The sequence below is a fragment of the Dryobates pubescens genome, chromosome 23 (genome assembly GCF_014839835.1).
Source record: "Dryobates pubescens isolate bDryPub1 chromosome 23, bDryPub1.pri, whole genome shotgun sequence".
Taxonomy (NCBI): domain Eukaryota; kingdom Metazoa; phylum Chordata; class Aves; order Piciformes; family Picidae; genus Dryobates; species Dryobates pubescens.
Window position 1 is genome coordinate 545,847 of NC_071634.1, and position 22,718 is coordinate 568,564.

Here is a 22,718-nt window from a genome sequence, read left to right on the forward strand (position 1 = left end):
AAGACTTGATCAGCCTCCACCTTTGTTCTCCTGGCATGCCTGGAGAGGAGTGTCACAGCCAGAACTGGCTCAGCAGAGCCACAGCGCAGGGAACCCCTCCTGTGTGCTGCTGGACCAGTCGGGCTAGAGCTGCGTGCCACGTGCGGCTGCGAACAGAACTGCTGCTGCTATCCACTGCCCACAGCCAGCCACGAAAAGGTGCAAAGTACAACCTGACAGCAAAACCAGTTTACAAGTCCAGCAAATGGAACTTGACGTGAAGAAAAGGTGAGACAGATTCCAGGTCCATTTCACAAAGGCCTTGAAGAACTGCTGAAGAGTGCAGAGGTTGTTCCAGCAGGGCCTCTGGAGACTGACCCAGCCCAAGCCCTGGCACACACCCACGGCTAGCTGGCAGCGCTGCAGAACTCGCAGTGTATGCCACCCGTCAGGTCCCTGACAACCCTCTCCTGGACGAGCCTCTGCAGCAGCTTGGTCTCTCTGGTCACGTTGTGCATGGTCTGTCCCTTCATGGCATCCATGCAGAGGCTGTCATAGTAGTGCAGGGGTGTGCTGGGCTGGTCCAGGGCATAGCCAAACCCTGCCAAGCTCACTTCATCACACAGGCGCGTGGCCAGGACAACAGCCGTGACGCCGATCGTAGGCACGTTCTGGAGAGGGGGAGAAGGAAGCAGCTGAGCTCAAGCATCCTCTTTGGACAGCTTTTAGAAAAGCTTTACAAAGTTTAATGGTTTTGCCTCTTCTCACTCAAAACTGCAATCAATTAAAACTAAAACCAGCTGCAACTAAAGCTTATTAAATGAGCAAGAAAAAGGCAAAGTTTCAGAGCCAAGCGCTAACACAACCTGAGTGTTCGCCTTCAACGAGGCTTCTGGCTGGCAGCACCACCTTTTGTTCTGCCTGCCTGCGCTGCCCTCTTAGCATGGAATCAATCTACAAGTGAACCACCACTCCAAGCACTCCAACAGCCCAACTTGACCCTTGTTGATGTGTACACTGATCTTGAGCAACAGGCTCTCCAGCAGTGCCCTTCAGAATGAGCCTTTCCACTCAGCCTGCGGAGAAGGCAGCTCTGCTGTGCTACAGCTAAAAGACAGAGAGCTTGACAGGTGACATCATGTAAATACATGTGAGGAGATCCTGGCACCAGCTACACAGTGAGGTCACCACTGGATGTCAAAGCTTGAGGATGAAGACTGCTCAGTACTTTTTGCCATTCAGGAGGGCTCTGGTGACATCCAGTTTCTCCAAACAACAATTCAGATAATGCAGTGTGACTCCAGCAGCAAACCATCACTCCCTACTGCAGCAAAGCACACAGGGAGCACACATCCACCAGCTGAGCACATGGTGACCCAGCAGCTGGAAGGGTGCTCTGCACTGGCCTGCTCTCCATGCTCTCTGCTTTCCCTGCAGCTGAAGACTGCCTACAGCTGACTGCCGGTTTGGCTTAGTGGGGCTGCACTTCACACACTTGAACACCAAATGTGTATTTTCATGGCAGCCACAGGGATGTGTGAGTGTTCTGGAATGAGTTTGAGTCTCACTGCACATGGGTGCTGTGTGAAATGGGCTGTTTCATGTCAGCATGCACAAGCACCATACCTCTGAACACAGCTGAAAAGCTGAGTCACCCTGCTGTGACTCTGCAAGTCTCTGGAGAGCACAGCGCTGCCCTATTACCTGAGACCACTCTGAAGCTGCACAGAGAAACCTCCCAACTCAAGGGAAAAACCCCAAACTTTCCCCAGTGTCTTGTTTTGCTCAGCATTCCATAGTCATCTCCTCCTAAAAGGAGACTTCTTACCTTATCCCACCCCCAGAGCTTTGGCTGAGGCTCAGGGAACTGCAGAATGTCCAAAGCTGTCTCTCTGACGACGAGCGGGTTCAGGAGCCGGAACCGCGGCGCGGCCAAGGGGATCCGGCCGGCAACCTCCTTCCAGAAGAAGACTCGCACCCACAGAGGCTGGGGGGGAGAACAGGGAGCTCAGAGAGGGAACTCTGAAACAGAACTTACAGAATCCATCCTGTAAAGCTGAGGTGGTTCAGGAAAACAGAGCTGCTCCAAGCCCCTGATCATTTTCACGGCCTCCTCTGGACCCTCTCCGTCAGGTCCAGGTGCTCCCTGCACTAAGGAATCACAAACAGATCAGCAGAGGGCAGAGCTGATTTGGACTGCATTCTGTACTCAGCCAACACATCCCCCAGCCCCTCCCCAGCACTGCCCCCACCCTGACCCCCAACCCAGTGCCTCCTCTGCCCTCCCCCGGTGCCCCACCCCAGCTCTCCTCTAGCAACCCCACCCCCCCCAGCCCCCTCCCCTCCTTTGCCCCTCCACCCCCACCCCGTGCCTCCTTTGCCATACCTGGAGGCGGGGGGGGGGCGAAAAATGGAGCTGGGAGCAGAGGAGCCTAAGGGCTGCCCTCAGTGCTGGGATAAAGATGTGCAGGGCTGGAGCCAGGCTCTGCTCAGGGATGGCCAAGGACAGCACAAGGGGCACTGGGCACAAGCTGGAGCAGAGGAGGTGCCAGGGGAACAGGAGGGAAAACTTTGTCCCTGTGAGGCTGCTGGAGCCTGGAGCAGGCTGCCCAGAGAGGCTGTGGAGTCTCCTGCTCTGGAGCCTTCCCAGCCCCCCCTGGATGTGTTCTGTGTGCCCTGCCCTGGGTGCCCTGCTCTGGCAGGGGGTTGGACTGGGTGAGCTTTGGAGGTCCCTTCCAGCCCCTCATGTGCTGTGGCTCTGAAGCAAGCACTGGCTTTACAGCCATTTTGCAGGCCTTGAAGTCAGCAGCTGTTGTCTGACAGCAGCCACCCAGTGATCCAAGTCCCACTTCAGAAGAGGATTTCCACAAGACTCAGCAAGCTGGATGCTGATCTCATGCACTCACAGGCAGATGCATGCTAAGGGCAAACCCCACACCGGCTCCTTTTGCACTAAGCAATGATAAAACTGATACAGCTGCAGCACACCTGGAGGTTTTGAACAGCTTTAAAGTACAGCTCTACAGCAGCTTCAACTGAGCACACTTCCAGGGTGCTGCAGTCCCACCTCCGCCCGTGCTCCGGGTCTGCAGTCCCAGTGCCTGCAGAGCTGACCAGCTGACAGGTCAGTGTGGAGAGGAGAGGTCATGTTTCCAGTTCCCACAGTCACGGTGCTTGAGGGTGGAAGGGACATCTGGAGGTCAGGTGGCCCAGCCCCCTCCGCTCAAGCAGGGCTATCCAGAGCCAGCTGGCCACAGCTGTGTCCAAATGGCTCTTGAATATCTCCATGGATGGAGACTCCACAACCTCCCTGGGCAACCTGTGCCAGGGCTGTGGCACCATCACATTAAGGAAGCATTTCCTGATGTCCAGAGGCATCTTCCTGAGTTTCAGCTTATGTCCATTGCCTCTGGTCCTGTGTCTGGGCACCACTGAAGGGAGCCTGGCTCTGGCCTTTCCCCAACCCTCCCCCCTCAGCTATTCATGCACACCACTAAGCTTTCCCCTGGGCCTTGACTTCTCAAGGCTCAGGAGTCCCATTTCACTCATAGGAGAGACTGCTGCAGTCCCTTAAGCATCTTCATGGCCTTTCTGCTGTCCTGTATGCCCTTACCAAAATCAGTTCCCAAAACCAGCCCCCTGCACCAGCAGAAGCACCAGAACAAGGAAGGTGGAATGAACCCTGCAAAGCCACCAAGGGTGCTCTTGGTGTAAAGCACAGACCTGAGGCTGTGACTGCCAGAGGATGCTGCAGGTGCCAAAAAGCAATCACTTGTTTTATAGAATGGTTTGGATTGGAAGTGACCTCAAAGATCATCCAGCTCCAACCCCCCTGCCATGGGCAGGGACACCTCCCACCAGCACAGGCTGCTCAAGGCCTCACCCAGCCTGGCCCTGAACACCTCCAGGCAGGAGGCAGCCACAGCCTCCCTGGGCAGACTGTGCCAGAGTCTCCCCAGCCTCACTGCCAACAATTTAGAATACATAGAATACACAGAATAAACCAGGTTGGAAGAGACCTTCAAGATCATTGTGGCTCAGTTGGTAGCACATAAGACCTTTAATGGGGAAGGTCGTGAGTTCAAGCCTGCAGTGGGCACTAGTGTCCTCCCTACTCTAGTCATGAGGTCTGTGGTGACAGGTTGGACTCGATGATCTTTGAGGTCTCTTCCAACCTTAGTGATACTGAATACTGAATCATCACGTCCAACCCATCAACCAATCCAACACCACCCAAACAACTAACCCACGGCACCAAGCACCCCATCAAGTCTCCTCCTGAACACCTCCAGTGGTGGTGACTCCACCACCTCCCCAGGCAGCCCATTCCAATGGCCAATTGCTCTCTCTTTATACAACTTTTTCCTAACATCCAGCCTGAACCTCCCCTGGCACAGCCTGAGACTGTGTCCTCTTGTTCTGGTACTGGCTGCCTGGGAGAAGAGACCAACATCTGCCTGTCTACAACCTCCCTTCAGGTAGTTGCAGAGAGCAATAAGGTCACCCCTGAGCCTCCTCTTCTCCAGGCTAAGCAACCCCAGCTCCCTCAGCCTCTCCTCACAGGGCTGTGTTCCAAACCCCTCACCAACTTTGTTGCCCTTCTCTGGACTCGTTCCAGCAAGTCAACCTCCTTCCTAAACTGAGGGGCCCAGAACTGGACACAGTACTCGAGGTGCGGCCTAACCAGTGCAGTGTACAGGGGCAGAATGACCTCCCTGCTCCTGCTGGCCACACTGTTCCTGATGCAGGCCAGGATGCCATTGGCCCTCTTAGCTGCCTGCGCACACTGCAGGCTCATGTTCAGTCTACCATCAACCAGCACCCCCAGGTCCCTCTCTGCCTGGCTGCTCTCAGCCACTCTGACCCCAGCCTGTAGCTCTGCATGGGGTTGCTGCGGCCAATGTGCAGAACCTGGCACTTGGATGTGTTCAGTCTCCTGCCCTTGGATTCTGCCCATCTGTCCAGCCTGGCAAGGTCCCTCTGCAGAGCCTCTCTACCCTCCAGCAGATCAACTCCTGCCCCCAGCTTGGTGTCATCAGCAAATTTACTGATGATGGACTCGATGTCCTCGTCCAGATCATCAATAAAGATGTTAAAGAGCATGGGGCTCAGCACTGATCCCTGGGGCACACCACTAGTGCCTGGCTGCCAGCTGGATGTGGCACCATTCACCACCACTCTCTGGGCTCGGCCCTCCAGCCAGTTCCTAACCCATCTACACTCTCAGTCTCCCCCCAAGCTTCAATCCATTGTTCCTCATCCTGGCACTCCCAGCACTTGTCCAAAGTCCCTCCCCAGCACTCCTGGAGCCCTTCAGCTACTGGAAGCCTGCTCTGGAGCCACTCCTCACCCAGCCTGGATTTGTGCTTGGGATTGCCCTGACCCAGCTGCAGGACCTTGCCCTTGGCCTTGTTGAACCTCATGAGGTTGGCTTGGGGCTCAGCTCTGCAGCTTGTCCAGGTCCCTCTGGATAGATCCCTTTCCTCCAGCTGTCAGCCACACCACACAGCTTGGTGCCATCCACAGACTTGCTGAAGGTGCCTGACAGCTGTCACTGCCAAAAGGTGTTAAACAGCACTGGTTCCAGTACCAACCCCTGAGGGACACCACTGGTCTCCACTTGGACACTGAGCCACTGACTGCAGCCCTCTGAGTGCAGCTCTGCAGCCAGTTCATTCCATCCCCTCCGAACAGACTGAATACAGAAACCCATCCTTGGCCCAGGCATTCTGCACAGCCAAACCTTGAGACTCAAACAGCCAGTTTGGAAAGTCAGTCAGGGATCCAACTCAAGTTAGACAGCTGCAGGTCCTCAAAACAACCACCTGCTGCAGGGCAGGTCACAGCCTGCCCTTGTTTTCACCAGGGACAACACAACCAGGGAGCAGAAGTTCTTCAGTCTGCACAAATCCATGGAAAACCATACTCAGGTAATTCAAAACAAAGCAATGTCCCTGCAGACAATCTCTGGACTGAAGCAGTAGCAGGCAGCCATGGTCAGTACTAACCAGACCTCCCAAACAGCCCTAAAGCAGCAGGGACCAAACCACACCAAAGCTGGGCAGGTTTTCTTCTAACCTCTGTCCAGAACTCAGAGCACTGTTTGCAGCCTGTGGTCAGAGAAACCTAATTACTGCTCTTCAGCTTGTAGGGATGACCTGCCTGCACCCTGACAGAGCTGAACAGCACCAGCTTCAAGGGTTTGGAAAGATGCAAACCTCCTACCAGTTCCTTAGGACTTCTTTAAATGTGTAGTGAGAATTGAACAAGCTCTAAAGTCTGGAAGCACAGACAAGTAGAATAGAATACACCAGACCAGACCAGGTTGGAAGAGACCTTCAAGATCATCACATCCAACCTATCACCCAACACCACCTGATCGACTAACCCATGGCACCAAGCACCCCATCAAGTCTCCTCCTGAACACCTCCAGTGATGGTGACTCCACCACCTCCCTGGGCAGCACATTCCAGTGGGCAATCACTCTCTCTGTGTAGAACTTCCTCCTAACCTCCAGCCTAAACCTCCCCTGGCACAGCTTGAGACTGTGTCCTCTTGTTCTGGTGCTGGTTGCCTGGGAGAAGAGACCAACCCCTTCCTGGCTACAACCACCTTTCAGGTAGTTGTAGAGAGCAATGAGGTCACCCCTGAGTCTCCCCTTCTCCAGGCTCCAAGTGTGAGCCACAGCTGTGATACTTTGAGTACTGCTGACTGCAGCAGCACAGACCTGGGCTGGCAGCACGGACTGACACCCAGAAACCTCATTTCTACTTCAGGCTTTGCAGACTTGAACAAGTAACTTAAACCTGAGGTGAAATTAATCCCACTCCAGTAAACCCCTGCTATGGCATTTTGCTTGGTGAAACCACAAACATCTGTGGCACACAAAGTGCCAGGGCCAGCGTGGGGCTGCAGCATGGCTGCTGGTACCAACTGCCACTAGGAGACGGAGCCCCCAGGGTTACAGACAAGATCCTCAGGAGATGAAAGCAGGAAGGAACAGCGCAGACAGCTGCTGAAGCAGGACAGCAAGCAAACTCACAGCAACAGAGGGCTGGCTGGGTACATACCAGAGTTTCATTTTTCACCATTGCCTGCAGCCAGCTGAAGTCAGCACTCTTGAAGAGCACAGCCACGAACAAGCTGCCGGGGGGGTACTCGAGCGCCGAGCGGGGAGCTCCCTCGGGGTAGGTCAGCCGCAGGGTGGTCTTGTTACCGACGTGGGCTGCGTAGCCTTGAACCGGGGCATCGTTTAACCTGCGAGGAGCACAGGGCAGGCAGACTGCACTCGGGCCTGGAAGCAGCAGGCACCAAAGCAAAGTACTTGTGCTGAGCGCCCAGGCTCACAGCAGGGCAGAGTGCTGTCTCAGCATCTCTGTGCTCTTGCCTCACTCCCCCAGCACCCCTGCTCCTTGAGAGGAAGTCGGTTCCACTTCTGGATTAACTGACAAGTGCAAAACTGCAACTTCAAACAGCATGGCAGAGTTTCAGCATCATTGCTTTGTGCCACCTCAGAGAGGCTTGAGAGAGGAAGGGAATGCAAACCCCTGACAGCCAGGAAGCTGCTTTTTCTTGCTCTCCATAAAAACACAGACGGGCACAGTGTGCCACAGAGAGGCACCCAGATTATCCCTCCAGTATATCCTGAGGTATGGCATCCTTCCAGCTCACTCCAAATTTTAGATGCTAGGACAGCAGAGGTCCTGCAGACTTGGGTAGGCTAAGGGGGGACCTCATTGCTTTCTACAGCTCCCTGAATTGAGGTTGGAGTGAGGAGGGGGCAGCCTCTGCACCTTGGTGGCAAGGGACAGGAGCAGAGGCAATGGTTCCAAGCTGCCCCAGGGGAGGCTCAGGCTGGAGCTCAGGAGAGCTTTCTGCCCTGGAAGGGTTCTCAGAGCTTGGCAGAGGCTGCCCAGGGCAGTGCTGCAGTGCCCATCGCTGGGGCTGTTCCAGCAGCTGTGGAGCTGGTGCTTAGGGCCATGGTTTGGTGCTGAGCCTGCAGTGCCGGGGGGGAGGCTTGGGCTGGATGAACTTGGAGGTCTCTTCCAGCTGGATGTGCTCTGTGATTCTATACCAACAGAAAAGTCCTCTTCACCCTGCCAGCCCTGACTCCAGGGAACAGTTAAGGCAAATTCTCTGCCCCTCACCATGCTGGAAGGTTTACCTTTGTGCTAGAGCTACTGTCTCACTCTAGCAAGGCTTCCTTTTTTAAGGGGAACAAATTTGAGTTTACAAAAGAAATTTACATGATCCAAAATACAGAGGAGGAGAGTTCAAACAGTGATGTGCAGAAGGCAGGACTGCAGAGTATGTGTTCATTTAATTCAGCTACTCTAAACCCTGGGTGATGGCAGAAAGCACAGCCTGAGCTCGTAAAGATAAGGGAAGATAAGCACACCGCAGGCTGGCTGCTTACCCCTGAACTTTCATTGTGTTTGAAGTGGTTATAAAAACAATCATCATCTCTCACATAAGTGTCCAAACTAACCACAGGGAAGGAGGCAGAGGCAAGGCCTAAGGCCTGCCTCTGCAAGCTCCAAGAGGAGTGGATGGATCAGGCTTGGGTGTCAGGTCACTGCTGGCTCTCTCCTTTCTGACCATGGGGGATTGGATCTGTAGCCCACAAACGATGACAGCGCTTTGTCTTGTGCACAGTGAGCATTTATTTTGCTCCTAAGACTTCAAATTTAACCAAACCACAGCTGCACAAATTGCATTGGGTTGGAAGGGGATCCTCAAAGCTCATTTCATCCAAGTCCCTGCAGGCAGCAGGGACAGCTCCAGCTAGAGCAGGCTGCCCAGGGACACAGCCAGGCTGAGCTTCAATGTCTCCAGGGACAGAGCCTCAACCCCATCCCTGGGCAGCCTGTGCCAGTGTCTCCCCAGCCTCCCTGTGCAGAGCTTCCTCCTCATGTCCAACCTAACTCTGCCCTGCTCCAGGTTCAAACCACTGCCCCTGGGCCTATCCCCACAGCCCCTTCTGAGCAGTCCCTCCCCAGCCTGCCTGCAGCTGCCCTGCAGATACTGAACTGCAGCTCTGAGGTCTCCCTGGAGCCTTCTCTTCTCCAGGCTCAACTCTCCCAGCCAGTCTTTCTATGAGAGGTTCTCCAGCCTCTGATCATTCTCCTGGTCTCTGGACCCTCTCCAGCAGCTCCATGTCTCTCTTGTGCTGGAGAGCTGGACACAGCACTCCAAGTAAATGTCTCAAAAGCACTTTCAGAAAGAGTCTTTTAAGCTGCACACACATGGGAGATAGTTTCCCCTTGAAAAACAAGGTCAGCTCACTAAAGTAAAGTTGAAGTAACTGGAACTCACTAAAAAACACCAACAAACAGTTGAAGCAATGGAAGATACCAACCTGATAACAACATCAAACTGATTCAGCAGGTGACCCAGCTCTGACTGATGGAGAATTCCACCACTGCCAACAACAACACAACGCTTGCAGTGTGTGGCCTTCAGCTCTTCTGGCAAACCGTGCTCAGGTAAGAGCTCAAGGAGGTCTGTCAGTTTATCAGAGTACTTGTGAAATCCAAAGGGAGGCCCATATTTAAACAAAGCTTCATCTCTACTGAGAGCTTTCCTCACAAAGGGAGCCATGTCCATGCTGTACTTCTCTGCAAACAGCCTTCTCATCTCTCTCTTCACATGAGCAGGTCGGCACTGCTCCTGCAGCGTGGCACTGGTGAACTGCTGTGCTCTCTGCAACAGAACACAGGTGGTGGAGCTCAGGAAAGGCAGCCCCAGGAACATGCAGAGGCCTCTCAGTGCTACCCTCCAGCTGAGCACTGGCAGTTCAGCACAGATGTTTACAAGGCATTTGAAAGCTCTCACTCCAATGCAGGCACTACTCAGGCTGCAAACCTGCGATGGAATGTTCTCTCCACCCCATCTCTGCAGTCTGCAGAGTGCATCAGGCTAGTGAAAGTGGCAAGTGACAAGGAGCTGTGACAGAGCACCTGTACTGTTAGTTGCAAACATAAACTAACCCCCCCCACATGTCCCTCTACCCATCTAACCCTGCAGCAAGCAGAGCCCTGCTCCCTACTCAGATGAAAGACCAAGTCCTGCCCACAAGAGGATGTGAGCAGAGATGCATCCCCTGAGAAGAGGGATGCTTACTGATGCTGCTTACTGAGCAGCACCTCTCCCAGAGGGCTGTCAGTGCCTAAAACACAGCTTCAGAAGCAATGCAGGTGGGGGTGCTTCAGGCCTTCTTGCAAAGACTACTCCCCAAAACAAAAGCCTAGAGCTACATCCTGCAGAAAACAATCACACTGTGAGATAAAACTACTCTGATTTGTCTAACTGGAAACAAAGCCCAAACCTACTGAGGTACATTTGTGAGAGATCTGTAGTGGCAAGCTGGTGAATGGTGTAAGGAAAAGAGCAAAGGCACTGCTTTTATCAGTTCAAATAAACTCTTTTTGTGTGTTCTCTGCCCCAGCACAACTTGCTGATCTTTCCTACCCTGTAATCAAAAATCCACGAGCAAACACAGGGCCAGAGAGTCAATACTCAAATCTAGTGCTAACTTGGGTCTCTGCCTGTACTCCTCAGGAAAGGGAAGCTGTGCTGCTTTGTTTCTTTTTCATTTTAAACAAGACTGTTCCACACCACTGCCTCTGCCACCATTACAAACATCACTCAAGTCTGGCCATAAACACCACATGAGGTTCAAAAAGCCCAAGTGCCAGGTCCTGCACCTGGGTCACAACCACCCCATGCAATTGTTAGGCTTCCTAGGCTTAAGGGGTTGCTGGCTTTTGCTGTTAGGAAGCAAGAGTTTGTTACTGAGGAAAAAAATGTCAGATGAAGGGGAAAGCAAAGGACTTCAGAAGGGGAATAACATGTACTCAAGATGCACTTGCAGCAACGCTGAGACCGTCCCCAGTTCTCTGCTCTCCCTTAGCATCGAGACAACAGCCATGGGAGACCCAAGGCAAGGACTGAGAGCAAGAGCAAAGGTAAGTAGCCAAGGCAGAGACCTGCCAGCAAGAGAAGGCTTTATTGGTATCTGTTAGATGAGCTTAAAAGCCACCTGAAAAACTGCAGCTGAGGCAGCTGCTACCTCAAATAGGTGAATGAAGCAAGAGCTGCCCCTTCCTGCACATCTGCCCCCTAATTCCAAACCCATCTGAGGAACTGGCTTAGAACCTGTGGTTTAATCTGCTTGGTTTGGGGCTTTTCAGGGTTTTTAAGTTACAGTGCTTTCCAGCTGCATCACTCTCTCGATCACCAGTGACACCTGCATTGCTGCACCAGGATGCTGTCCATTCCACATGTTATCCTTAACAGTAACAGGTAGCTCACAGTGCCCCCAACGATCCACTTTCTCTATGCCCTCCTGCTGTTGCTCCACAACAACAAAAAAACAGAAGTTCCATGGCATGAAATGAAGCAAAAATACATTTGCCCTCACAGGTTAATTTCAGCATTCCAGCTCTGTGTTACAGACCCTCACAACTCTTACATTGTCAATTAATAACTTCTCTAAACCAAGTGAAAAAAGCCAAGAGTACCAACCCTTACACGCTGGAGGTCCACGTAGGGCAGCTTACTTCTGTCACATTCTTCAGGGCCAAAACGGAACTTGAGGAAGTACAGGAAGCACCCTCCCACCACAGACAGTGCAACAAGGCTGAGGACAAACAGAAGGCTTTAGGGGGGTACACAGGGGGAGGGAAATGAGCTTTTTCACCAGCAGTCCATCAGCTGTTTCTGCTACTATATTCAAACATATCTAAGATGGTTGAAGAACTTCAGGTGAATACCTGCACCGGCTTCACAGCGAGGCAGACTCCTGTTCTGTGCACTGCAAACCCTTCCCAACCCTTCAGAGCTATTTGCAGAGGGCTGCAAACAGACAAGGAAATGGGCACTCTGAGTCAAGCAGCTCTCTGCCTGCATCATAGACTAAATCCATAGTGGATCATAGAATCAACAAGGTTGGAAAAGACCTCAGAGATCATCAAGCCCAACCTATCACCCAGCACCTCCTGACGACTAAACCATGGCTCTGAGTGCCACATCCAATCCTTTTTGAGCCTCCAGGGACAGCGACTCCACCACCTCCCTGGGCAGCACATCCCAATGGCAAATTACTCTGTGAAGAACTTTCTCCTCACCTCCAGCCTAAACTTCCCCTGGCACAGCTTGAGACTGTGTCCTCCTGTTCTGGTGCTGGCTGCCTGGAAGAAGAGACAAACCCCCACCTAGCTACAACCTCCCTTCAGGTAGTTGTAGACAGCAATAAGGTCTCCCCTGAGCCTCCTCTTCTCCAGGCTAAGACACAGACTCCTCACAAAGAAACAAAAAGTGGCTTTTTCCTACTTTAAAAGGTAACTCAAGTTTGAAATCCATATTTTCATGCAAGGGGAAGAAAGGGCAGAACCTCAAACTGCAAGATTTTGGGCCAATGGGCACTGCTCATAAACATGACATTCAACCCAGTGATAGGATGAGAGGTAATGGATGTGAACACAATCACAGCAAATTCCATCTTAATAGAAGATCAACTTTGTCCCTGTGAGGCTGCTGGAGCCTGGAGCAGGCTGCCAGAGAGGCTGTGGAGTCTCCTGCTCTGGAGCCTTTCCAGCCCCCCTGGATGTGTTCTGCGTGCGCTGCTCTGGCAGGGGGTTGGGCTGGGTGAGCTCTGGAGGTCCCTTCCAAGCCCTCACGTGCTGTGGCTGTGCACTCACTGGCAGAGTTGAGATGCTCAGGTTTATACTGAAATGTCCAATTTCATTACTGACACCCCCAAAACATGCATAAGATAAAGAGAGAAAACAACCAACTGGAAACCGAGTCACACAGCCTACCTGCATACATAGAACCTGCCAGTGCTCAGCGCTCCTGGAAGCTCTGCAGATGAAGCTAAGGCAGGTTTCAAATACCTTTAAGAAAACCCTGTACCACAGGCACTGAGAGATGCAATCCTGGCATTCAGCTTGCTGCAAACAGGAAGACTGGAGAAGCACACTATTCATGGAATGGGTTGGGTTGGAAGGGACCTCAAAAATCATCCAGCTCCACCCCCGCTGCCAGGGGCAGGGACACCTCCCACCAGCACAGGCTGCTCAAGGCCTCACCCAGCCTGGCCCTGAACACCTCCAGGCAGGAGGCAGCCACAACCTCCCTGGGCAGCCTGTGCCAGAGTCTCCCCAGCCTCACTGCCAACAATTTCTTCCTCAGCTCCACTCTCAGTCTCCCCCCAAGCTTCAATCCATTGTTCCTCATCCTGGCACTCCCAGCCCTTGTCCAAAGTCCCTCCCCAGCTCTCCTGGAGCCCTTCAGGTACTGGAAGGCTGTTCTGAGGTCTCCCTGGAGCCTTCTCCAGGCTGAACAGCCCCAACTCTCCCAGCCTGGCCCCACAGGGGAGGTTCTCAGCCCCCTGATCATCTTGGTGGCCTCCTCTGGACTCTCTCCAGCAGCTCCAGGTCCTTCTTGTGCTGGGGGCCCCAGAGCTGGAGGCAGTGCTGCAGGTGGGGGCTGAGCAGAGCAGAGCAGAGGGGCAGAATCCCCTCCCTGTGCTGCTGCTCTCCCTGCTCTGGCTGCAGCTCAGCACTCAGCTGGCTCTGGGCTGCGAGGGACCAGTGCTGGCTCCTGGGGAGTTTGTCACCACCTGAAACCCCCAAGGCCTTCTCCTGCAGCCTGCTCTGGAGCCATTCCTCACCCAGCCTGCACTTGGTCTTGTCATACTTCATGATGCAGCCTGTCCAGGTCCCTCTGGATGGATCCCTTCCCCCCAGCCTCTCGGCCACACCACAGAGCAATGTTTATTGCATCTGATTGAACTGAATTCAATTTTACACTGTCAGAAGAAATAAAACTTTATCAGCTGCAACCTCTGGAATCAGCTGCCTGACAGAAGCCAGGTGATTCACAGCAGATGAATGGGGTCAGGTTTCTTCCACAAAGGATCTTCAGGCATCTCTAGGTTCCAATGAGGCTGTACCATTCAGGCGCTCAAACACCACTGGACAGAATGGTTTGGCTTTTGAGTTTTCTAAGCTTTAAGACCTAAAATTTGCTGTAGCAGGGAGGCATCACAGTAAGGAGGGATTTTGGTTTGAGCCATGGCCCTGGATATACACCAGCAAGCATTCATTCCAGTTTGACCTCTAACTGAAAACAACCTGGCAAGGTTTCGTGAGGGAGCACTCCAGAGTCTCCCTAAATACGTTAACTGTGAGGGGATATCTCCCCAGAACAGCCAGTGACCCTCACTGCCCTGTGCAAAAGCCTCAGCACCTGAGCTCCTGGAAGGGCTTTGGGTGCCCCAGGGAAGCTGTGAGCCAAGCACTCCGTTCCCCTGCTGGGGCTTTGGCTCCGGCCTGTGCCTGTGCGGCCGGGGAAGGAGCAGCTACGCCCTGCGCCGCTCCCAGGGACACTTACTTGCGAGTACCTTTTAAAAACCAGCTTGGTCTTCTCATCTTCACGTGCAGCCACCTCACACCATTGCACAGGAGGTGAAGGATCCCTTTTTAACTTCACAGAGTTGTTGTCACTCAGCATTGCTGTGAGAAAGAACAAGGAAAAGCCAAAGGTAACTCTGCTGAAGCAGGAGAGGTCCCCGGGAGCCCCAGCGGCTGCTAGCCTCATCGGCTTCCCAGATGCTGGGCTGTCCTGGCAGAAACACTGAATTACTGCTGACCTCCCCGTGACCAAGGACAGGCCTCAGATGCACGAGTCAGGACGTGTTGCCAGGTTTAGGTCTCTGCCTCCTGCGGTCACACCACTGCCTGTCAAACACCAGTGCTTGGGAAGTCCACAGTGTGCTCCAGATCCCAAAGCGTCCAAGCACCACGCAGGCTCCAAGGATGATCCCAGCTCCAGAACCTGTACTCTCAAAACTGGAGCCCACATTTCAAATCAACTCCCTGATCCCCCCGCAAGATTAAGCAAACCTGTCTCATCATCAGTCTGAAGCTACTGCTGACCTCTCCAGAAGTACCAACAGCATGGTCAGCAACTTCAAAAGCAAGCAGCAAAGCGGGCATGGAGGAAATTCTGCCTGGCACGCAGCAGGACCAGGAGGCTGCCAGCAGCTGCCCTCCAACAACGGCTGTGAGCCCAAGAGGAGAGCAGAGCCCCCTGACAGATGGGCAAGCTGCTGGTTGTTGGCTAGGGAGAGGCAGTGCTGCTGTCTGGAAGCACCCTCCAGTCTCCATCAGCATGCCTTTGGAAAGGAACACAACAGCTTCTCACAGGCTGCTGCTCACAGGGGCGAGCAAATGACAAGCACCAAGAAAAGCCTTGCCATACAAGTCTGTGCCAAGCGAAGAAACAGCTGCCCAGCACAGCAGGGCTTTAACTGCTCAGGGCTTTTCCCTGCACTCTTATCCAAGTCAATATGCACCTTCCACCAGCTGCAGTGGTGCAGTAGTGCTCACAGGAGCAAAGGCAGCAGTGCCAAGCACCTCAGAGCACGCCATTCCCACAGCATTCCTCAGTTAAAAACCAAAAGAGCAACCAAAACCCAACTCAAATTTAGAGAGAACCATGGCAGCTCAGAAACCAAGCACCAAAGGCAAGCTCTGCCTACAACCCAGACAGCCTTGCTGGCATACAAACCCCACTGCCAAGCACAGAATCACAGAAACATTCAGGTTGGAAGAGACCCTCAGGATCACCAGTTCCAACCATTAACCCTTCTCTGCAAGTTCATCTCTAAACCATATCCCCAAGCACTACATCCAAACCACCTTTAAACACATCCTGGGGTGGGGACTCCACCACCTCCCTGGGCAGCCTGTGCCAGCGCCTGACCACTCTTGCTGGGAAAACCTACTGTCCAGTCTAAACCTGCCCTGGTGCAGCTTGAGGCTGTTCCCTCTTGTTCTATCACTAATTACCTGAGAGATGAGACCAGCACCAACCTCTCCACAACCACATTTCAGGTAGCTGCAGAGAGCCATGAGGCCTCCCTTCAGACTCCTCTTTTCCACACTAACCATCCCCACCTCCTACAGTTGCTCCTCATCAGATTTACTCTCCAGGCCCTTCACAGCTTCCTTGCCTGCTCTGCCCTGGCTCCAGCACCTCCACACTACTGCACCCTTTCAGAAGGCAGCAGCAGCCCTACACTTGTTTTGAGAGTCATAAATGCTGGTGTCTCTGTTTGCCTACAGATGTCTGCTGGTGATGCTGTGTTGCTACAATCACATTCTGCACTGACATTTCCACTGCAGTGCAGTGAGTGAGGGCTCGAGGGGCTTCAATCTCTGTGTAAAGCTGCAGTGGAAGCTGACCTGTCCCTCCACAGCCTGGGGGGTTACTGCCTTTTTTCTCATTGCTATTCCTAAGTACACAAAATGTCCACACTTGAAATGTTTTAGAAGCAACGACATCTTCAGGGGGTCCTTCTGTGTGGGAATGCTAAGAACTAAAAAGCAGCCTGTGCCAAGCTGAGCATGACCCCTGCCACCCCCTGACAGACTGTGTCTGGTCATGCAGAGCACCCGGGAACCCCAGGACAAGGATATGCAGCCCCCATTGTTTGAGTCCATTTCCAGGCTTGACCTTACAGTCAAGATCAGTGTTGTTTGCTTCTGCAGTACTGATACCCAGATCAAACATAAAGGCTGAGACTGAGGAAAGCAAGGGTCCTGAGGTGTGCAGGGCTTGCTTGGGGGTTTTAACACAGACAAAACATTTAACAGCCATCAGTTGAACAGAGCCTCTTGAAAGAAGAAACTTCAGAAAGACAAATTTCTCTTCCTTAAGGTAGTCATTAAAATAACCTCAGGGATCAGGATAAAACTCTCCCAGCTCCCTCCCACATTTTCAAACCCCGTTCTAGTCTCTTCAGTTTGTAACAGTCTTCATTTGGGGAAATTTTAAGTAACAATGTATTGCCAGTTAATGTAACCTCCAATCACCAGTTCTAATATAAAGGAAAAAGATTTTAGCCACGAGCAAACACTTCTCCTTTCCACAGGCTTCAGGTCAAGGCAAACACTGCTCCTCCATCCCTGCTTGCCTCAACTGCTTTTATTTTTGCCACAGGTTACACAGAGCCTGTCCCAATTCCTCTGAGGAGGTGACAGGCAGTGCAGGAGCTTGGGGACATCTGCATAAGGGTTTCTCTCTGCAGCACCTCTGTGATTCTCACTGGGTTTCTTCTGCTCCTCTCAGGTGAAATCACCTTGCCTGGAGCCATAACTGCCAGCCAGAAGCAACAGCACCTTAGGAGCATCACTGGTTTTCTCTGTGTTCTCTTCTAACTGTTTAATGGCCATCCTCTTTTCAACATGCACCACCAATTACCATGGAATCAACTAACAGCCTTATGGAATTGTGTCTGTTTGCCCAGGCTTTTGCTTTGGGAAGGGATACACACAGCTATGCTGCAACTTGTTCTTAACCTTGAGTCATCCAGACTGAATGAAGTAAAAACCAAATCTTCCAGCTGAAATCCAGTCCAATTATCCCGGGGCGACACCATCACTTACAGCACTCACAGGAAGCAGCTGAGATGTTAATAGTGCCTTCTAAAATAACCCTACAGGCAAAGATCTCCTAGTGAGGTGCTAAATGACAATTGCACTTTCAGACAAGAATCACCTTGATTTCACCTCTGCCTTGGCTCCCTCATCTATATTCAAGCTTTCCAAGCTTTTCTAAGCTTTGCTGGGAAATCTCTTTCAAGTGGCCTGAAGTGGGGAATAGCAGAAAACCATAATGCACAAACACAGGGAACAGCAGCAGGGAGAGCTTCAGCACTTCAGAGGGCAGCTGATGCTTCCAGGCAGACAAACCACCTGAATTTTGAGTTTTTCTGAGCCACAGAAAGTCAGTGCTTGAGCCAAGCAGGAGGAAACCGCTGTTGGGAGCAGTGTGGTACTACAAACAGAAGTTTGTCTCTTGCAGAGGAAGCTTTTGAGCCCCCTTACCCTTTTTTTGGTTTTTTAAAGCAAATTCCTTTTCCCTTTCATGCTACCTGTGTAAGAAGCAGCATCCTGTCTGCTGCTGAGAAACAGAGGTGCAGCTCAGCATCTGCTGAAGCCAGCAGACACACAGCAAGCACACAGGCAGCTGCTACTCAGAAACCTCTCCGAGGCAAACCCTGCACACTCCTTCCACAGCACATGCTCCTCCCCAGCCCCACTGACCTTGTGCTGAGGGAGAACTGGTCCAAGGAAGAACCACACCAGCCAAGAGGTGGGAAGAGAGCACAGAGCATCAGCCCATCTCTGGCACAAGCGGAAAACATCTCTGAGCCCCCACAAGGAAGCCAAAACAAATTGGGGTTTTCTCCTTACACAGGATGTTTGAGGAATAAATCTTTCCTAACAGAAATGGCTGCAAAAGACTGGGCACAGCACTCATCTTCCCTGGGCCAAGGAAACATGCCAGCAATGTTACACAGCCAAGACGTTTCATATTACATCTGAATTATGCAGAACAGCACCAAACAACTGGTAATTATGGAGCAATGTTAATTGCACAGCAGCATTTTCACCACAGTACCATTTAACAGCCCAAAGACTGTGGCAAAAATCACAAGTGAGCCCGCAGAAGCAAAAAAGATGATGACAGAAGCCTCCCATGAAGCAAAGGCTTAAAGAGAAATTGCAGTCTATCAGAGAGCATGGCTGGAACCAGTTTCAGTGCTTAACTTCTGAATTCCAGACTGCAGGACCTAACAGCCTGCAAAGAGACCTGGTAGGACAGCTGAAGGAAGAACTGCTGCAGAGGATAACAGAGAGCTCAGCCTGTCTAGGTCTGCAAAACTGGTTGAGAGTTGATCCTTAGATACAGCAAACACCAACACCAAAGTGAAAAGCAAACAATTCAAAACAAAAGGACAACATCAGCACAGGAGAGGTGGTCATAAACAAATAGGGACTTGGAGCAAAAGATTCTTGAGCAGCAAAGAAATGCCCTTCCCACAGGAGTAATGGAAAACAACAACTTACACAAGGTCTAAGAAAGTCCTTTACGAGTGACCTCATGAGCGGGTTCCCTTCCATGGAGGAGACTCCTCCATGACCCAGAAGTCCCATGGCCAAGCTGCCAGCATGCAGCTGTAAAGCACTGGATGCACACACTGCAGATGCTTTAATCTCTCGAGTTCAAGCACATTTCAGAGTTTGAAAGCTGCTCCATCACCCAGCCTCAGCTGGGTCTCCTCCAGCAGTTTGCCTTTTATCAAACCTCAAGCCTTCCCAAGTTTGTCAGGCTCTCTTATCTCAGCAAAACAACCTGCCCTCCAAATAGCCTAACTCCAAGCACTCTTGGCACGTTCTGCATCTGTTACCTTAACTGATGTGTGTAAAGGAAACAGAATTAAGCCTTTTTAGTCCATTTTCCTCAGAGAAAAGACGTTTCTGCTGTTGCACTGTCATCCGGTATCCTGCCCCTAGCTGCCTGTCAATCACTTGGCCAACGGAAGCAAACCCTGCGGAAGGAAGGATGCTGCATCCCAAGAAGCTCCAGGAAAGCAAAGGCAGGGTGAGCCCTTCTCATCCGTACAGAGGAAACAGCCAATGCCCCACAGCACCTGCATGCACCTGCATGCACCAACCCTCCCGCTGCTTCTAGCCCTGCCAGGGAAATTCCCCCTTTGCTGCCTCTCGCCTGGCCAGCCGAGGACTTGAGAAGCAGCTGCAGGTTTCCGGCTGTGTGATCTAGAAGGGAGACAGTAACTCCACTGCGGTGCAACGGATGGGCTGACAGCCTGCAGGGAAACCACACCACTCCCAACTGCATCCCTGCAGTCCCATGACAAGCTGCCTTTGAAAACGTGCTTCCACTTTAGACACACGAAGAGCATTTAGCTCAACAAGTCTTCCTCAGGAAAGGAAGAACTGCGCATCTCTATTCACCCTCTTCTCAGAATGAGTCAAAATCAGCTACTTCCCGCACGAAAGCTATCTACCTCCAGTAATTTTATGAGCATTTCCCCTTCATTTCCATAACAGCACACAGCTGCAAAATAAACATCTCTCCTCCCTCAGTCTTCTATTACGATCTTATCTACTTTAAAATTTGAAGGCAGCTCACAAAAAAAAACCAAAACAAAAAAGTCTTTCCTGAGTTAGTGTTTAAAAAATAAAAAGGTTTTGTCAGCGACCACAGGAGTCATTCCTCCTTTCACATCTCCATGACTCCCGAGCAGGAAAAGCCAAAATCACCCCCAAGCAGGCTATGGCACGTCGCGGGCGAGCAGAGCCATCCCTTTGCTTCAGAGGAACCGCTCAAGGCAGTCCCTGCCGCATTCCTCATCCTCCCAGGACGGGCCCGAGGCAGCCCTTTCATCGCCCCGGAGCCCTCCCCTACACGGCATCTCCCGGGAGAGTCCCGGAGGAGCACATCCTGCACACCTCCGCCCCGCAGCGGATGGGCACCGAGGCCTCCGGACACCCACGGCCGAACGAAGGAGCCGCGGCCCCGCGGCACATCGCTCTCCCGAGGCACCGGGGCTCCGTCACTCGCCCTCTCCGACACCCCAAAACGCCGCAGCCTCCGCGGCTCCTTGGACCCTTCTCTGCAGCGACAAAGGGCCCCGGGGCGCCGCTAAGGGGAAAGCCTCCTCAGCACCGCCACGCACCCCTGCGGCGCCCCGCACCCGCAGGTCCGCGCCGCAGCCTGCCCCGCTAACCCCCCCCTTTCCCCTCCCGTCAAACGACCCCGAGCCGCAAGCTCCCGGCCGCGGGCCCCGCCGGCGCTGCGGGGGTCTCCTACCTGCTCCGGGCCGGGAGCGGGCGCCTCGCCTCCGCATCGGAGCGGGCAGAGCGGCGCGGCCCCGCCGCAGGTAACGGCTCCGGACAGCCGCGGAGGAGGGGAGGGGCGGCGGGGAGGGGGGGGAAGGGGCGAGGGGGCGGGGGTGGTGGCGGGGCACGTGGCGGGCCGCAGCCAATGGGGGCCGAGCGCGGAGCCGCACAGCGGCGGGGGGAGCGGGGCCTGCGCCGCGGGGGGGGGCTCTGCGGCGGGGGGGCTCTGCCCCGGCGCGCCGCGGGCCCTGCGGCGGTGCTTTCCCCAAGAGCGTGTTCCAGATCTTTCTGCCCTCAGGAAATCCTGGCTTTGGGGGTTTTTCCCTTTCTTCCGGCGACTGGTGGGGGGACGACACACACCTGCCCCCTCTCGGCCCGGCCGCCCCTGCAGCGCCGTCACACACCCCGCCACGGGGCAAAGCGGAGCTGGTTCTCGCATCGCAGGAGCTCGGGAGCCTCCGCAGTGCTCAGGACAGTGTCGGGGCGCTGGCGGGACTCGCTCGGCGCTGCCGCAAGCCCGTAACACATGCCCGGTTCCGAGGTGGCCCCGCGCAAAGGAGGTGGCGCAGCCTTGGTCCCCTGGCTGCGGTAGAGCCCCCAGCTGAAGCCCCACGAAGAAGGGCTGAACAGCACTGAGCGCAGCTGCAGGCCTGGGCGCTGGCTGCAGGACACTGCCGGGGGCAGGAAGCAGCCTCGACCCATACACGCACCATGTGCTGCAGAAACTTGTCGGGGTTTGGAATATCTGACTGCTTGCTGTGGTACCTGAAACCTGCCCCTTAACCTGGGTGGTTGCTGCGAAGCGTTCACAAGCTGCAGCCGTGCGCTGCACAGAGGACAGCAGCGCTGGGGCTGCGCCTGCTGCGGGGCAGGGCGCGACCCGGCTGGCTCCGCAGTGAGCTGCAGCCCCCAGCTCGGGGATGTGGCTGGGGTCCGTCTGGCTCTACTGTGCGAGAGCTGCTGCACGACGGACACGGCCCCGGGTTCCTGTCCGGTGTATGTGTTCCCTGGCTGGCAGGGCCTGGGGAACACTTGTCCAGAAGTAGAACGGTTTAGATTGTTTCAGATTTGATATCAGGTAAACGCAGACGGACTTTTTATCAAGGACTTCCTGTCAATGTGTTAGTCTTTTCCTCACGGTTCTTGCTAGACTGTGTCTTTTGCTCTCTACCACGGATGCCTCATTTCTGCTGTGTTCTGCTGGCTGTGTGGTGGTTTCATTTGTAGTCAGGGCAGATCCTTGATAATTTTTTGTACAACAGAAAATGTCAGAAACAAAAGATTTCCTTCTTCTTTTGTTCAGCCACTGGCATAACTGAGGACAGAAGGTTTATTTAGGATCAGCTCTTAATGCTGGTCATCTGTAGTTGTAAGCAACCATTCATTAGTGTGGACTTTGAGATTAAGCCAGAAGATGCAAATAAAGACCCCAACTGCACAGCCAGGCATGCACAAGGATGTCACAGGGCCTGTCACTCTGGGCTTGGCAAGCAGCCTTGAAGAAGAGCAGCTGCAGCAAAGATGCATTATATTGATTTCTGTAAAGATGTGTGGGGTGATCTCAGCAAATCAGAAATAAAACCTTAATAAATCTGAGGAGAAACTTTGGTAAGAGAAAAAATGGCATCTATGGGGGAAAAAAAAAGAAAGGGAAAGAAACAACAGAAAGCACTTTTAGCACACTTCAGCTGGAGTGAAGAAGTGCTGGAAATAGATTCAAATCCATTTTCACCTGCTAGAATTGCTGCTGAAGCTTTAGTGATGGCAGTGTTTTGATGTTTGGATGTGGGAGCAGGAGAGGTGTGGACTGTGCTACTCCCAGATGCCCCCAGCTCTTCTGCACAGGGAGCCGGCAGACTGATGTTCTAGGGCTTGGATGTATGCAGGGCTGTGTGCACAGGGCTCACACCACCAGGCAGTGCCAGAAAGGTGGATGGGCAGAGAGGCAGCAGCTCATCAAAGGTGCAAGAGTAATTCCCACGAGCTCTGAGATTTGTGCTGGCGGATGTAGCGATTCG

The 22,718-nt window shown here is 53.2% G+C and overlaps 1 protein-coding gene across 4 annotated transcripts; it reads right to left on the reverse strand.

The window, feature by feature from the left end:
• Positions 1-221: 221 nt before the first annotated feature.
• On the reverse strand, positions 222-20,758 carry ST3GAL5 (ST3 beta-galactoside alpha-2,3-sialyltransferase 5). Of its 4 annotated transcripts, none has more exons than XM_054172159.1 (7): positions 20,672-20,758; positions 14,388-14,499; positions 11,507-11,621; positions 9,339-9,682; positions 7,051-7,237; positions 1,808-1,966; positions 222-650 (listed from the first exon to the last, which is right to left on the reverse strand). In XM_054172159.1, the coding sequence occupies exons 1-7, from the start codon at positions 20,706-20,708 to the stop codon at positions 387-389; spliced, it is 1,218 nt and encodes a 405-aa protein (XP_054028134.1). In that variant the 5' UTR covers positions 20,709-20,758; the 3' UTR covers positions 222-386. The 4 variants fall into 4 exon arrangements, with proteins under 4 accessions (XP_054028134.1, XP_054028135.1, XP_009903929.2 ...); XM_054172160.1 differs by lacking the exon at positions 20,672-20,758 and adding an exon at positions 14,630-14,647; XM_009905627.2 differs by lacking the exon at positions 20,672-20,758 and having other exon boundaries at positions 14,378-14,496.
• Between the last annotated feature and the right edge of the window lie 1,960 nt (positions 20,759-22,718).